This window comes from Mus caroli, unplaced genomic scaffold, assembly GCF_978045245.1.
Source record: "Mus caroli unplaced genomic scaffold, Mus_caroli_1 scaffold_20, whole genome shotgun sequence".
Classification (NCBI taxonomy): domain Eukaryota; kingdom Metazoa; phylum Chordata; class Mammalia; order Rodentia; family Muridae; genus Mus; species Mus caroli.
In genome coordinates, this window is record NW_028227275.1 from 44,507,745 (window position 1) to 44,525,194 (window position 17,450).

The 17,450-nt window shown below is 37.0% G+C and overlaps 1 protein-coding gene across 3 annotated transcripts in view; it reads left to right on the plus strand.

Annotated features, from left to right (window-relative positions):
- The window catches only part of Vps13a (vacuolar protein sorting 13 homolog A), a 173,855-nt gene that overhangs the window by 149,525 nt on the left and 6,880 nt on the right, over window positions 1-17,450 (plus strand). Inside the window, exons 68-69 of one of the 3 annotated variants that reach the window (XM_021151798.3) lie at window positions 3,925-4,036; window positions 6,594-7,185. In XM_021151798.3, coding sequence (XP_021007457.1) covers window positions 3,925-4,036; window positions 6,594-6,662 — 181 coding nt within the window. In that variant the 3' untranslated portion in view covers window positions 6,663-7,185. The other 2 variants (XM_021151797.2, XM_021151796.2) reach the window with 2 other exon arrangements.

Here is a 17,450-nt window from a genome sequence, read left to right on the forward strand (position 1 = left end):
AGCTGCAGTTTTGCTTCCTGCCCTCCTCTTCATATTCCTGTCTCCTTTGTATATCTGGTGCCATTTAGAGTGTACGTGTATTATTCCCTCACTTTGCAGTCCTCAATGTAGTCACACTATATAGACTCTGCCACAAAGGAACACTCACTCATTCTGGAGATTATAACATTAGACTTCTGTGGGTCTACCATCCAGATATTATAGAGACCTTTTCCATCTTCCACAGTGACATTTTGGAAAATTACAGTGTAATAAGACAAACGGGATATTGGCAGAGTCTGCTGATCTAATTGAGATTTTCCCAGTTTGACATACTAATGTACTTGTCTGTTACCAATTGTGCATGCTTTTGTTTTTGTCGTTCTTGTAGGTTAATTTAGCTACAGCTATCGTAAAGTTATCAAACAGTTCCAATACAAAAAAAAAAAAATCCCTCCTGGTTCTTTTTATACTTAGATTAAAAACTGCCTTTAAACCCTTTTCACTTTTTTCAGTTGGCATGTTGATCTTTTATTGGTGAGTGGTAAGGGTTCTTATACATTCTGGGTACATACTATAAAAATCATCAACTTGAAGCGCATGTCACATACACTAGGTTTTAGTGCTGTGCTGCTGCCATTGCCAACAGAGTCCCCCTTCACCTTCCCCAGAAGAATCGTCACGCTTGTTAGCAGTTACCATTTCCATCTCCCCTTAACATTCGCCATCACCATTTCCTTTGTGTGTGTGGCTTTACCTGTTTTAGATAATGTATGTAAATGGAATCATACAATGTGGAGCCTTTCGTGAGTGGCTTCTGTCATCGACCAAGTTTTCAGAGTTCTTTTATGATGTAGGAAAAAGTAGAGCTTCCCTTTTATTGAGTAATATTTTATTATGTAGATCTATCGCAGTATTACTCTCATTTCTGTTCCTCTGATAAAACCATGTTAGTCATATCCATGTCCAAGGGCAATTTATAGAAGAGTTTATTTTGGTTTGCAGTGGTTGTCCAGGTCCAGTCTATAGTGGTGGGGAGGGCCTGACAACCCTGACAACAGACGACGCGGGTGGGAAGGTTGCGGTCACACTTCTACCCACAAGGAGGAACAGAGATGTGAACTGGACATGTGGCAAGTCTATAAGCTCTGAAAGACTACCTCTAGTGGCACACTTCCTGCAAAGTGTTCCACATCCCTCAAGTCTCAGACCCCTCTGCTACAACCAGTACTACCAGCTCAGGGCCAGGTATTCAAGTGCATGAGCCTATAGGAGACATTTTTCATCTAAAACTATCTTTAGTTGCCTGTCAATCAGCATATGAATATTTAAATTTTGTTCACCTTTTAGGACTGTTACCCACAGTCAAAGATGTTGGCATATATCTTTAGTCCCAGTACTTGGGAGGTAGACACAAGTAATTCTCAGAGAGTGTGAGGCTGCCCTGGTCTACGTAGCGAGTTTCAGTAAAACCGTGTCTTAAGGGGAAAAAAATAAAATAAAACCATGTTAGTCATATGCCACTGAAAACACACATGAGCTTTCTGTGGACAAATGGTATGTGTTTTTTTCCATTGTTCCATTTTCCCAAGGGTTTTCACCTCCTCTTTAAACACTGTACTATAGGTATCCTAGTCCTCTGTATAAAGGCGATACTCAACACTCTCTTCTCAGAAAAGCCTTTCATCTCACATTGTGTTTTACCTAGGCTTTTACTGCTGGGAACAGACACCATGACCAAGGCAAGTCTTATAAAGAAAAACATTTAATTGGGGCTGGCGTAATAGGTTCAGAGGTTCAGTTCATTATCATCAAGGTGGGATCATGGCAGCATCCAGGCAGACTTGCTGTAGGGGGAGCTAAGAGTCCCACCTCTTGTTCTGAAGGCTGCTAGAAGACTGGCTTCCAGGCATCTAGGACAAGGGTATTAAGGCCAACACCCACAGTGGCACACCCACTACAACAAGGCTACACCTCCTAATAGTGCCACTCCCCGGGCCAAACATATACAAACTATCACAAGTATGTAGGGAGACAGATGGATATATCTAGGCAGGCATGATGCAGGCAGAGGTGAGAGTTCTACATCTTCATCTGAAGGCTGCTAGTGGAAGACTCAATTCCAGGCAAATAGGACTAGTGCTGTAAAGGTCACATCCACAGTGACACACCTATTCCAACAGGGCCACACCTCCTAATAGTGTTACTCCCTGGCCCAAGCATATACAAACCATCACAGGTGCATAGGTGACAAAGAACATACATTTGTTAACTTGATGGTGGAGGTAGTTGCTGAATGGACAGAGGTAGAAGATGAGTGTGGGAAAACAAGAAGGAACAAATGAGGAAAGTACAGAATACTCATTGGATTAGGTTTTCCCTCCCCAGATATCACATCCCTATCCAAAACAAGGTATTTATATATATTACACTGTATTCATTCTATTAGAGAATTAGCTAAATCTCAGATATAAAATATGACAGAATAGTTCAGGTTAGAGTATGCGCAGGATACTAGCCACAGTTTAACTGGTTTATATTTCAGTATGAGGGGAGTAGTTTCCCTTCACATAATGTTGACTGAGGAAGGTTCCTGTCCACAAATAAGACAAGCCCCTCTCTTCACTGCCTTTTCTCTGTTCCTCTATGAGATAGTCCTGGCAAGAGCGGCATGAGGGCAGAAGGGTTTCTCTGCTCATGTCAGTGAACAGTCACAAAGCAGAGATCTTTGTCACACGTGAGGAGCAGGGTTCAACACCTTTTCTACCTCATGTCCTTCCTTATAGAATTTTATGATTTTGTCTGGTTCTGGCCTTCCTCATCTGTGCTTGCTCTGCCTCATTTTCATAGCTATTAGGTATAAAGTAGTATCTCATTGAAGTTTGAAGTTACAGTTGCTTAATGGCATATGACATTGAACATCGATGTGGGTTTTGGTCAAATGTGTACTTCCCATTTAAAGCAAACCAAAACAAAATCTGTTTTCTGGTTATTATCATTACAAAGAAAGTCCAAGGAAATTAACAGAATGTTTATAATTTTCCTAGGAAATTTACATTATTTTTTTTAAAGATTTATTTATTTATTATATGTAAGTACACTGTAGCTGTCTTCAGACACACCAGAAGAGGGAGTCAGATCTCATTACAGATGGTTGTGAGCCACCATGTGGTTGCTGGGATTTGAACTCTGGACCTTTGGAAGAGCAGTCGGGTGCTCTTACCCACTGAGCCATCTCACCAGCCCGGAAATTTACATTATTTATGTCATAAAAGCACTTAGAAGTTGAGATGTTATATGGTGTTCTTATTTATCTAAGATTATGTTAGTCTTATTTTTATTATTTTACTATTAAGATTATTTGGTAGTTGTTTTGATACTGTTTTAAAGTGTTTTTGATGTTTTTAATTGATATAGAACCGTGTTACTTCCTTTCCTCCAGCCCTCCCCAGCGACCCTCCTACAAACCCCCTCCCAAGTCCCATACTCTCAAGCTGAGAGCCACTTTTGCTTAGATTATATTTTTACATGCATATTTCTGTGTATGCGCAAATAAATATAAGTACCGCTTGCTCATTATTTGTGTGAATATTGTCTTAAGGCTGAGCACGACCAATGGGGGCTCATTACTGGAGAGGTTAGTTTTCTTTCTCCCAGCAGTCACCAGTTCTTTGTCCAGGAGGGGACTCCAAGAAATGGTTCCCTTCAACAGTAACATGGCCACTGAGACCATTGTTGTAGTCTTGTTTTTACAGCCATTTCTAAGAGGTTGGCCCACAGTCGACTGCCTTGAATTCTGGCTCTTAGGATTCTTTCCACTTCTTCTTCTTCTCTGACATTCCCTGAGCCACAAGTGCAGATTTTAAAAATTCATCTTTATATGTTTATATACATATAAGAAGATATATGTTATACACATATATGTGATCTTATTTTTGGTTTTAGAGCTACAGAGACTTCTGAAGTAGAAAGTTTGCGGCCGCCCAGATTCTTTAATGAAGATGGGGTCATCAGACCTTACAGGCTGCGCGATGGTTCAGGAAATCAAATGCTACAGGTAAGTGAAGAAATGTCTTACAGACTCAAATCACAGTTCATAACTTAGGGTGCTTTAAAATAGTTTCACAATACCTTAAAATAGAGTAGGCTTTTATTTGGCTTATTTAACCTTTTTATACTTTTATTTACTTAGTGCATTTATTTACTATGAGATTTTTTTTTCTTTTTTACAGGCATCAAAAAGTTTGATATGAAAACTGTTAATGCATGACTTTGCAAGTGAAAGCCAACAGTAGATTTTAGTGTTAAACTTTTACAAACTCTGTGCAGCTGTTTCAGTATTTTGAATATAAAGAAAAGATTTTGTGTTATGAACATCAGTCAGTCTAATCTTTCCATAGACTATTCCTGGTTCTGGGTGTTCTAGATCTGGCCAAAGCCAGGGTGCCTTATAAGCCCTTTAAACTTGGTAGCATATACTTATCTTACCTTCTTAGGTTGTTTGAGGTTCTTCTTCCACCTTTCATACCACTACCAGTTTTTAATATTAAATATAATCTTCATTTCTAACTTATTCATGAAGGAATGGAAAATAAAACTCAAGAACACTGCCACTATTGGTCCTCTGTGGTTCTTCAGCATCCTTTGAGGATGCTTAGGTTAGTGTGTGTAGAGCCTTGTGGGATTTGATGCAGTATCTTCTCGTAAGGAAATACGATTTGGAGGACAATAGATAGCCTGAGGCTAGAATGCTTTGTCAGTTCAGACAGCTTTGTTGCTTGATACCTCAAGTTTTAAAACTTAGATTATGGTGGAAACAATACCTCATATCCCAGATTATCCCATTGTAAGGTGGTTTCTGTGGGTTTGGTGTGGAATATTAAATTAAGCCATATATTTGAAAATAAGGAGTCAGTATTTTTAAAGGTTTGAAAAATATTCATGATAATAATAAACTATTGAAACATGAAGTTTCTCAAGTTTAAAATAAGCAGGATAAACTAAACTTCTACTTAGCTACTGCATGTAGAGTATGCATTAATTCATTGAGTGTGCTGTATATCTTCTCTTGATCTTCTGTTCAATATATTAAAATGTACCTATAGCACAGAAGTGCAGTATTTAGTAAAGTAACTTTTACCTCAATTTTTACATCTTATTACCAAAATACTTGCAAATTGAGATAGAATTGGTAGTGTCTTGGGAGGTTGTGCCTAAAGGACATGTTCTGAAATCTCACCTCTGAGAGTTTATTCTTCTTCTTCAAAGACAGGGAAGTTGTAGTTGTCATATCTGCCTAGTCCAGTTGAAGCATTTCTACCCAGGTCTGCCTGCGCTTTTTAGAGAAGAATTAACAAGTAACTTTTTACTACATGGAAAGTTGAATAGTTTTCATAACATAATTAAAAAATAAGAATATTTCTCAAGAACTGTTTTAATATATTTGCTACAAAATAGGAATTCATAGTGAGGAGAATTTAGAAATATACTGTCCTCATTATCCAGGAACAGATTATATTCGAAGTTTCTCATTATTGATAATAGGATTTCAGTGGCAAGAAAGTTTATCCCACACCTTAATTTATTTCTTGAATTTAAAACCATGAATTTTTATTTGTCATATTTAAAGATACACATTATTTTTAGTAGACAAGTCTCTGCTAAAGATTCTGTTTCAGTACATAAAATCTCCTGATCTTTGTCAGCTTTGTATATTTTTCAGCAAGAGTGTTAAACATGCTATAACTTGAATACTTACAGGAATTTATAAGATGTTTACTGTTAGCATTATTTGTTTATAGATGTTAAAAAGTTAGTTGCTGTTCTAATAGTAGTAGTGCTTTTCTAAAATAAAACTGCTAGTTTTAGCACAGTTCTTAAAATAGAATGGAATAAAATACAAACTAAAAGGGATAGAGTTCTTCTATAGTAAGCAAGAACTCTTAGTATAGTAAGCAAGAAGTCTTCTCTTGAGCACTACATAAACCAGGCGTGGTGGTACCTGCCTGTAATCCAGCAGGTGGGAGGCGGAGGCAGCATGATCAGAATTCCAAAGTCATCTTAAACCACATAGCAAGTTTGAAGTCAGCCTGCAGTAATGAGACCCTGTCTCAAAAACTAGCAATGTAATCTGCCTGGGTTTCACCTAAATGAGTCAGTGACAGTGCTTTAGAAAGTATTTGTTTTACTCTACCTTCTGATGTTTCTCTCTCTCTTTTTTTTTTCCTGTTTTTCTACAAAATGGTTCTGTCTCGACTAAATTACATATGCTTATACATTATAGTTAAATATAAAATATATTCATTTTATCTATCTAAAAGGCAGGATATTATTTCAGTGCTTCCTAGTAGCCAGTTAGGTGACTTATAAAGAAATAAAATAATCAGTATATTCTTAGAACACCTCAGTGATACACAGAGCCATTTCTGACATGAGTTTGTATGTGGAAGTTGTTTTAGGCCTGTTAAATTAAAAGTATTATATTCACAGTTACAACATGAGTCACAGATGAAAACTCTGCTTTCAAATTAACGCCTTAACATTTCATAACTTTAACATCTTTTCCTGCTACTTAACTAACCTTTATGCTTCTTTTTCCTTTACCATGCTTACAGAACATTCAGGCCTACAGGGGATGGATTCTGACTCACAGTAGCAGTAGTGAGGAGGAGGAAGAGACTTAGTCAGAGCTTAATTGAGAAAGTGTGTATGGTCCTTTGCATTTCCCTGGATTGTTTGTGTATCTGCTGTCAGTCCATCCATGTGTCCATTGTTAGGGACAAAAGTTAGCACTGTTTCCTTTGAAAATGTTTTTCTGACCATCATGATAAAGCAAAGTAATTTCTTTATTTACATACAGGAAAATGTATTTATCAGTCAGAGTGTAGAGTATATCATAATTATAAATTTGCTTTTATATATCCTAGCTTTGTATCCCACAGTTTGTCATTAAGATCGGAAGTGAGATTTAAATGTAGTTTTAATGTTCATGAGCTCTACTCCAAATCATCTGCATATTTGTTAGCAAAACATCTTTTTAAAAATAAAAATATTCTGTGAAATTTTGAGCTGTAATGTAATATCATTGTTTAAAGAAAAGAGTGGGCGGGAGAAAGCCTAGGAATACCATTGAATGTTTTATATGTATTTAGCACTTAAAGGCATTTTGTCAAATTTCTTTTCATAATAAACTTGCATAACTTGATGTTGTGTGGATTTTTTTTCTATTCCAAAATCATCTCTAAGTTGAACTACTATATAAAAATACATGAGTTGTCGTAGAAGGTTAGTTATACATAGAATCCAAAGTCTTTGCTAGTCATTCTGTTATTACTTGTTTTCTCATATACTTCTGAGACGACAGTTAACAAGTTGATTGGGCAGTTATATTTATTAGCTAACTAACATATCAATATATTATATCCCTATCAAAATAGTATTAATTAATTCAAGATAATAGAATTTATATAATAAATTGTAAATTTAGATATATTTTTCTAAAAGTTATGAAGAAAAGCTATGATTGTCTCTGAGTTTTACAGGCAAGTTTGTCTTATATTTTGGCACTGAATTTTTTTTAACTTCAGACAGACAATTCTCTCATCCTACTTTGCTACTATATTGGATGTTGTAAAACCAGCAAAACCCAAATGCCTTACAAAGGTGAATTAGTATTTAGTAGTTATGATATATCATCACTTATGACTACTATGTCTTTTGATCAATAAAGGAATAAGGAGTATCTAACTTACACTAAACATTTGGCTTATATTGGAATTAAATTGGGTGTCAGGAGATCATTTACTTACTATTTTAGATGTTTGGGTTTTTTAATTGACGATTTGACTTTTGTATTAACTCCTGCATTTACCAAGTTTTCATTCCATTAATCATCTCTTATGTTAAGTATGGCCACCCTACAACAGCAGAAAGGGACAGCTCTTTGAAAATTTGTCATGATCCAAGACCTATTTAGCTAGACCTAAAAATAAGCAAATGTCGAAGATGTTTTTAATACAATAATCCTCTAGAAAATATGTAAGTCAATATAGTGACTATAGAATAACAGCACACTGAATTTGACACACACCTACTGCTTTCTAACCTGTATCTAGTATCACAAGATACCTCTTCTGTGAGACACTGGAACAACACAGTTGTCATACCTTGTTGGCATAAAGGAGGAAAAGTGGAAAACTGGTTTTCTGCGCTTGGAGATTTACAGCATAAGGCACTTTTCAAAGACCAAGCCCCAAACTCTTGGTTTGCAAGACATCAGTTGCGTTTTCCTGTGATCAGACCATGACGCTTACTTCTGTCTTCCCAGTTTCACGGAGATGCCCTTAACCTATTAAGAATTTAGCTTGAAAATGTTCTGATTATGTTGGCAGTGGCTTGCCATTTTAGTTAAAAAGAAATTTAGAGTAAAATCACATTTCCTTAAAATCTCTTCAACAGTAAGATTAAAAACATCGCAGTCGTCTGTAAGCTTTAGTGTATTCTTCAGGCTCCTCTACTTAGCTTAGTCCCTAGGAGTGTGGTATATCCTTAGCCGTATAATCGCCCCTTTCTGTTTCTCTGCCACAGTGAAAGCTTTTCAAGTGCTAATTGGTTTTCCAGTTTTACTTTTTAAAAAGCATTGCTTTTATCAGAGAAAAGTTTAACGATGAGAAGCATCGCTCTGTTGCTTTGTACTACTGTCATCTTGGTTGGAGGTGTAGAGCTGGAGAGACAAGTGCTTAACTGTTCCGCACCTACCTAAAGGATAGCGAGAGTCACATTTGAGGGTCTTATGAGGTAAATCGTTCCTTCCTTCCTTTCTTTATGACAGTATAATGAGCAAGGCTTTCTTTTTTAATTGTTAAAAAAATGTTTAATGTTGTTTCTCATTAGGGAAATGAAGTTCAAAGGTATAATAAGCATGATTGTGGCCAGCTAGTGCCACTAATACAATCAATACAGTATGATACAATACAATACAATGTAACACAGTACAATATAACCCTAAATGAAGGACATTTCTCATAAGTTGGTGACATTGTAGTGTAATTGGAAAGTTTTATGCTGCCCATGAGAATGTAAAAGTGTACATATACTTTGGAAAATAGATTTGTATTTTATATAATAATTAAACACAGTAAACATATGATTTAGTTATTTTTATCTTGAGAAATAACGCATTTCCGCACAGGTTTTTCTATTAGTGCTTATAGAAGCACTGTTTAAATATGAAAAAGTGAATATAATTTCCATAACCTCTAAAAAGAAAAAAAAATGTTCTTCCAATTAAGTGGGAAATTATTGAACCAAAAGAAAAAATACTGATACATATTTTCCTGTGTACATTGAAAAGCAAAATTAAAGGGAAATGAAATAGCGGGTCACAAACACTTGAGTTTTGTAGTTTAATTTCCATTCAGCGTCAACATTTTATCTAAGGAGACAAGTATTTCTCTGGTTGCCCAGAGCCACTTGAGGGTAGCATTTCAGAGACTTGTACCTGTTATGCAGGTGTTCTGCCTATAAGCTATACTCCAGCTCACCAAGGCATCCTGGTAACTGATGTGATTTATAGATATCATGCCTGGTTATGACTGTATATGGCTTCCCTCCTTTGGAAGAAAGAAGGCAGACTAGTAGAGCAAGCTGGCCAGTCCTGGTATAGAAGCACAGGTGGGCGATGGTGTGCGTCCAGCCAGAAAGTCTACAAAAGAAGCAATATTTGAAATTTCATTTCGTAATACTGTACCTTTTTATATAGCTTAACTTTATATTCTAAATTTCTCCATGTTCTTTGCTTCTGTAAATAAAATAGGGATAGTCTTTTTTCCCTGAGTAATTACCATTGGGAATTCTTTATTCTCAGCTGTGTCTCTCTGGCATTTGAATAATGTACTGAAAACCAGCAAGATAAAAATTCTGAAACCATATATATAAATAAATAAGTTTCTAACAGCCTTTAAATCAGTTAGCACTCGCATTATAGATGAATAGAAATCCAGAATAACATTAATTTCAATATTTTTTTTGAACCAAGAAGGCAAAACAAATATCAATTTAATCAGACTCTTACCAATTTTAGCCTTGAGCCTGCCACGATGGCTTAGTGAGTAAAGGCACTTGCTGCCAGGCCTGACGACCTGACTTGGATACCTAGAGCTCACATGGTGTCCTCCACACACATTACCCAGCCTACACAGGACCAGATCATAGGCACACACACAAACAAATAAACTCTAGCTTTTTTTTAAATCATTAAAAATGCTTTTAATTGGTGCAACACTGAGTTCACATTTAAGATCATGATATAAAATTTACAAACTGGAACCTTGTGGATGTCTTTTAACTGTGATATTTCATACTTGATATGAAAAATATTCTATTATATTTATGTCTCAAGGTCATTATACACTGGAGAACATTATTACTCTCATGGCTACTGTTTTGTCTGGCTTAAATCCTATAGGAAAGTTCCACATTCAACTTTACAATGGAAGGATGGTCAGAACAGGCTGCCCTCTTACCTGGTCTCTTTCTGATGCATTTTCAAGCCTCAGTTTTTTGTTACAGATTTCTATACAAATGAATTTATCAGAGTTTCCAAATATTAAAGGTCCAAGAGACTTAAGTAAAATACTATCAAGTACAGACAATAATTTAGATAAATAATGGTGAGCATGTAAAAAGAATGGCTGTTTTATTCATTATCTTCACCTTGCTCCTTTGTAATAAACCACGATGAATTAGAAACTTGCATACTTAATCTAAGTTCAATGAATACATGAATAAAAGACATAGGAAATGTTGAATCAAAGGATAATAAAGTACATGATTCAGTATAGCCCTGAATTAGAGAACAATTTGAAAAATTTAGGATTTTCATAAGTTAATGGTTTTAATATGATAAAGCACTTTTATATTCATAATTACCTCTCAATATGGTTAAGTCAGTGTAGAGAAAGAGGAAAGCAATACTGAAATGTCTTCTGATCTCACCCACACACCATGGCACATGCTCCTCCCCCAGGCATTATGTAACCTGTCTCACACAACTTTTAAAGTAAGAATTGACGGAAAAAGATTGTTCATCTTTTGTTTTCTTACCACTTATGGGTTATTTCCTTTTTAAGTCTTAGAGACACAAATGGGCAGCTGACATAGAAGTTTTCCTTTTTCATTAAGTGTATTTTCACCTTTTGACGTTTCTTGTTCTATAAAAATTCTTACCTTTAAAAATTAAGTCTCTTGGACTATATTCTGAGAGTGCATGGGTATATATGGTCCATACTTCCTTAGCATGTAATTATTGAGAGCTTAGTTGCCCAGGACAGTAGTACACTCTTTACCATTTCAGAGGTTTTAATTTGACCCATATTGTCATTGAATTCTTTACAGAGTTATAATAGTTGTAATTGTGTAAGTTGTAGGAAGGAGTCGTTGTTGTTGTTGTTGTTGCTGTTGTTGTATGTCTTTTCTTTCAGAAATTACAGGTCTTTAATTAGCTTCAAACACTTCCTTAATAGCCATTGGAGGATAACTACCTTCAGCATCGTGGTCTTTCCTTTTACTTCAGGAAGTTAATCTGGAAGAAAGGGCTTAAAACTAGCAGTCAGACCACCAGAATAGTACTGGACACACTCCTGGCTTCATCTAAAGTTTTGAGTAAGTGGACAAGAAGTAGGAGGCATAGTTTATTTAGTCCCACTCTTCGTTTTGTAACTTTCCCTCTCCAGAAAGATATTTCTGAATGGAAGGAGAAAACTGAAGAGAGACACATTTATATATGTGGCATGCATATGTATACATATATATGTATGCCAATTAGAATGTGTAATGTCTCAGCGAAAGCAGAGCTTGGGGGAAGGGCACAGACTACCTTGGGTGCAATTTTGATTGCTACTCTAGCAGAACTTGTCACTCCAGGTGCTGGTGAATGTCCCACTACATTTGTTTGCAGTGGACACTGCTAGAACTGTCTGGTAGTGTGTAAGCAGTACTTTATAAACAAGACTTTGAAGTTTATTATGTCTTCTTTAAAGTGATGGCTCTACTTAGGGGAGTTTCCATTCATTTTAACAGAAATTGTATTAATATAAATTACCTTTATAAATACAGTAAATAGAATAAGATTATTTGACTTCTAAGTCTTTTTTTTTTAATTCGTTATCAGTACAGTTGTTACATGTAAATATAATAAGAACAGGTAAATTACTATAATAGAAGTTTGATACATATTAACACTTTTAAACCCTTGGATGTTAAACTAAGGTAGGTTCCATTTGAACTTTGTCCCCTTTTTTAACCAAGGAGTAGATGGACTTTATTATTTATTTACACACACACACACACACACACACACACACACACACGCATGCTTAAACACTATTGTTAGTGCTAGTTTAGAAAATATGTAGCCCTAATTAAGCTAAATGTGCAAAATTCTGAGTCTAGGCCCATGATGCCTGTTTATTTGCTAGAAGTTTGCTCGTTATTCCTCAGTTTCTGGGAACAGACAGGTTCTTGCATGGGGGAAGCTCACTGAGGTCAGAGATCTACCACGCTGGTTGTCAGCACCAACTAGTATTATGAAAGGTATTTTTGGTTTGTTACATGAAATAATTTTCATACAAAATTGACTATGAGCCTGCTTTATCCATCTGTCCTATGTGTAGAGAAATGCCATTTGTTTCTCAGCTGTGTCTGTAAAATTCAAATGATATTGGTATCTTAGTCACTTATGATAATTCTGATGGATTATATAACAGTCTTCCATCATACAGGACCCTTTGGGATGTACTGTAGAGAAACATACCCTGAGATATGTTTGTGGCACCTCAGTTCTGAGGAAGTCTCTAGGGTAGTTGCAGTGTTGGAATGCAATGGTGAGAGGCTGGATATGTCTTGTGAAATTAACTTGTGAGTAAGTTGCCAGGCTACTCTGAAGTTTAAAATTGCCTGAACAAAAGAGATGTTACATATACATAATTGATTTTTCTGGACCTGACTTGGAGTTATGGTTTATGTGAAACTATAAAGCAGTATACAGTTTTAATACTATTTATTCAATTCTCTATTGAATTCCTAATATTTGTATCTTATGGGATTTTGTTGTTTTTGGTTTTTGGATTTGGTTTTGTTTTGGGTTTTGCGGGGGAGTTGGAAGAATTTCAGGTCATAGTGCTTAACACAGTAATCAAAGTTTTGGTTCCCTCATAGCCTTGATTATTCAAGTGATAGGGAATAAGCATATGCAATGATAGAGGCTGTGTCTGTAACATATAACAGTTCTTACAGTCTCATCCCGTTCACTAAAATGCCAAGCTCTACAGAATATAGGAATTAAGACACGAAATACCCATCCAAAGAGAGAATGATCTCAGGGGATGACTTCATGAACGTTGAAGCTCTTTAAAAAGAGACCTCTGTGGGAACTAATGGGGGCAGGGGAAGGAGGGGGAAGGGAGGATAGCCCATGTCTGGCCAGAGGTCCTTCTGTGCTCTGGGCAGGCAGACACCGGAGGGCATCTAAGCCACTGACCCCACTCGACCTGGGGGGGGGGTGTGGAAAGGGGCAGCCCCCGACCAGGGGCCCCTGGGGGTGACACCCTGTAGTCCCAGGGTTATGGGAGAGAGGGCTGGGTGAGAAAGGGTCCCATGCGGGCGAGAGTCTGCACACTGGGCCTTGATGAACAGAGACAGTCTGTGGTTTTAGAGCTTTATTGTAAAAGGCAGGGAGAAAGAGAAAAGGTGGAAAGAGAGAGACCAGCCATGGCCAAGAGGAGAGAAGGGGGAAAGGAGAGAGAAGAAAGGCTAGAGAGTGAGAGGAGAGCAGAGGAGAGGAGAGCAGAGGAGAGGAGAGGAGAGGAGAGGAGAGGAGAGGAGAGGAGAGGAGAGGAGAGGAGAGGAGAGGAGAGGAGAGGAGAGGAGATAGGAGAATAAGGGGAATAAGAGAGCGAGGTGGGGCCAAGCAGCCCTCTTACAGTATGCTGTTATCTTTACTGTTGCTAGGTAACTGGGGAGGAGTCTAGCCTGAAGGTTAGAAGCGTGGGCATTGCTTAAGTGACTAAAAGCCATGCTTCTCCTGTGGGGGCTGTGGGGGCTGTGGAGGTGGTAACTTTGACAGGAGCCAGGGTCCAGGAGACATGAGAGAACTCCTTCCATCCCATGTAGGTGAATTATCACCACCAGGTCCCGGGGTTCAACATCTCAGCTCAACTGGAGACCAGACTGTCTGTGTATAGCCCAATGCCCAACAGACCTCTTAGAATTTATAGGTTATTTAAATCTATATCTCAGCAAATTACCAAAATGAGATTCCACAGCATTTGCTGTAATATTCTATAAAATACATATAGTCATCTATCAATGGAAAAGAGAATTGGTTCCAGGACCCTCCGAGATACCTAAATCTCTGGATGAATGTGCAGTGGCATAGTACTTACAGAGAGCATAAGTATATTCTCATATATCTTAAATCATCTGCAGATGACTTATAATTTCAAATTCTATGTAAGTGCAATGTAAATAGTTATCATATTCCTCAGGAACATTAATGAAGACCATTCATTTACAGTTACAATTTTTAAAAAATACTTAGGATTCCAAAGATGATTGGGTGCCAAAACCACAAATACAGAAGTCAGCTATAATGCTGTGCTAACTCATTTTGATATTTAAAATGATTACTTGAGATACAGTAAGCCCTTCTGAGTCAGAACTTGGCTTCTTGAGCCAAATAAACCTTAATTTATGTTTAACCTTTCAGTTTATTAACTTCTTAATATCTTGTTATGGCTGCCTGACCTCTGCTCCACACTGCAAAATGGATAATTGTAGTTGTCTTTGATATTGTTGCTAGGATTAAAACAAGTAAGGTAGTGGATGTGTTTATTAGTGTGCCTAATAAGAACTCTATTGTATGTTTATTATTCCAGATGAATACCAATTTTTGCTAGCTCTTGGCCACCATTAATAAATTATAAATTCCTCACTTGTCTCCTCTTTGCCAAGATAAAAGCATCATTAAATCTCATCTTTTTTCTTTCCTTTCAAGGTTAGTAGAATAGTTAAAATACCATAATTTCATCATACTAATTGTTTAAAATAGCAATAACCTCATATGGACTGTTTCTAATTATACAGTATTGTAAAGAAATGTGTTATCTCAAGTCTGTATAGGAAGGATAGATAAATACTAATGAGTAGCTGTTGAGCTTGAAGTGCTTGGATGAAATTCTTGGAACTCTGCACTTCATGATTTTTCACGCACAGGCTGTACTTGTAGAATGTATTAGGTGAGCTAAGAGTCGGCCAGAGCAGTGCGTTTAGCTACCTCATTAGCATAATTCTTTGCTTTCTCCGGGCTGTCTTTTAGCTGTATAGATGGTAACAGTTCACATCTCTTGAGATTTCACTTTTTTTGCTTGATTGTATATAAAAGAGTTATACTCAGCTTTCGTTACCTAAGCTATCACCATAGCCTGTGCTTCAGCTCACAGTCAGGATAACTGGTGAAAATGCATTAAAATTTAAATTTTTTAACTGACTTGCCTTTCTGTTCATTGTGTAAGAAAGTACTGAGCTTTGAAATCCTTGTTTCTACCCTGGCTCATTATGAAACTTGGTTGAAAACGTTCCTCTTTTATCATGGATTTAAGTTTCTAATTAAGGTGACTTAGTAAAACTTTTATCTACTCCTCAAATTTTCTTAAAAGATAAGATTCTTCTGAGCACAACATTCAGTTGCCTGCCTTTCTCCCTGTTCCTTCCTCTCCCTCACTCTCCCTATCTTTCCTGGGACAGTCTTGTAGTAGTATGTAGTACTATGTAGTAGAGGCTGACCTGGAACTTGTGAGGAAATGCAAGCTGGCCTGTGTCATCCTGTTTAGTCCTGGATTACAGATGGGCACCACGTGGGTCACTTTAATTTTAATTCCACATGTTGCTATCTTATTTATTTATTTATTTATTTATGTTTTTGAGATGGGGTCTCTGTGTAACTCGCTTTTCTGGAACTCACTACTGTGTAGATCAGGCTGGCCTCAAACAGAGATATGCTTGCCTCTGTTTCCCATGTTCCCAAGTATTGGGATTAAAGACATGTGCCACCATTCCTGGTGTGGCTATATTTAAAAAACAAAGCACACACCCACACCATTATAAAACACTGTTCTATGAGAGTAATGTATTTTGATCATATTTTAATTGGATTTATATTTAATAAAGTACCATAGAAACTTGTCTTTTCCAAATTCAGACAGTAACAAAAACCATGTGACTTGTTACCTTACCTTCAAATCCTGGCTTACATAGTGAATACAGTTTTAGTTCTGTTCCTATTTCTTTTAGAAAGTCATAATTAATTGATATATACTATTAATGAATAGGGAAAAATTGTTTTTCATTCATCACTACACTACATATGTCCTAAGGTACCGGTTGTGGTAAAGTCCTTGTACTTCAGCCAAACCCTTTATCTAAATCTTGGACCTATCGAGGCCCAACTTCTGTTGCACTTGGTCTTTTATCTTCTACATGCTACCTGAAATTGTTGTGATGGACATTTTCAGAACTAGTATGTTTGGAATAAATGGGTGTAGGATTTTGACCTTTGATCAAAAACATTCACCTAACTTTAGTTGCTTCAGACTGCCTCCATAACTGGCATCCACCAGGATTATCAAAGACATTTTTAAGGTAGCATATGGAGAGTGTCGCTGAGACTGTGAGGGGTACCATGACATAGTGGAAACTGGGCACTGAAAGTCAGAGAGCCGGTGTTCTGAGCCGTGTTTGCAACGAATCCCACTCAGCCATCTAACTGTTAGCTTACTCCGCAATTGTGGAGCACGAAGCCCCTAGACCTCAGTCTCTTCGTGTAGAAAGGAAGGACTGCGGTGGGTGAATCGTAACATTGACGTCCAAGTCTGTGGGGTGTTTGCTGGTATTTAGGAAAGCATGAATCTTCATATAAAATATATTTCCAAAGCCAAATAATGAGCTATGAAATTGTGAGCCAAAGTCCATTTCTAGACTGTGATGTGGCTGGTCACCTGTCACATCCTCTCCTTGGCTTCTGCCACCTTAGTTTCAAAGTTTTAGACTCTGCCTGTGCTGTTCTTTCTCAGTTTACATGTTGATGATGGAGACACCTGCAAAGCTATGCTGCGCAGTGACTGTCTTTGTTTATTAAAGCATATCTACTGTAATAACAGGGACACAGTTTATTGCGTTCCATAGTGTGCTCTGACCAGAATGTCCACTTGATTTTACAGTGTTGTGTACAAAATTGAGGGTGAATTACAGAGAATATTGCACCAATTATGCGTTGTGACTATTGAAATTGGTTTAAATTAACCAAGCACATCTTAGAATTGGCCTTAAGTGAAAAGCAATGAAAGATTCAACTATAATATCCTGTCTTGATAGTGACATAGAAGCTATGTACTGGGAGTTGAACATTGGCTCTTATG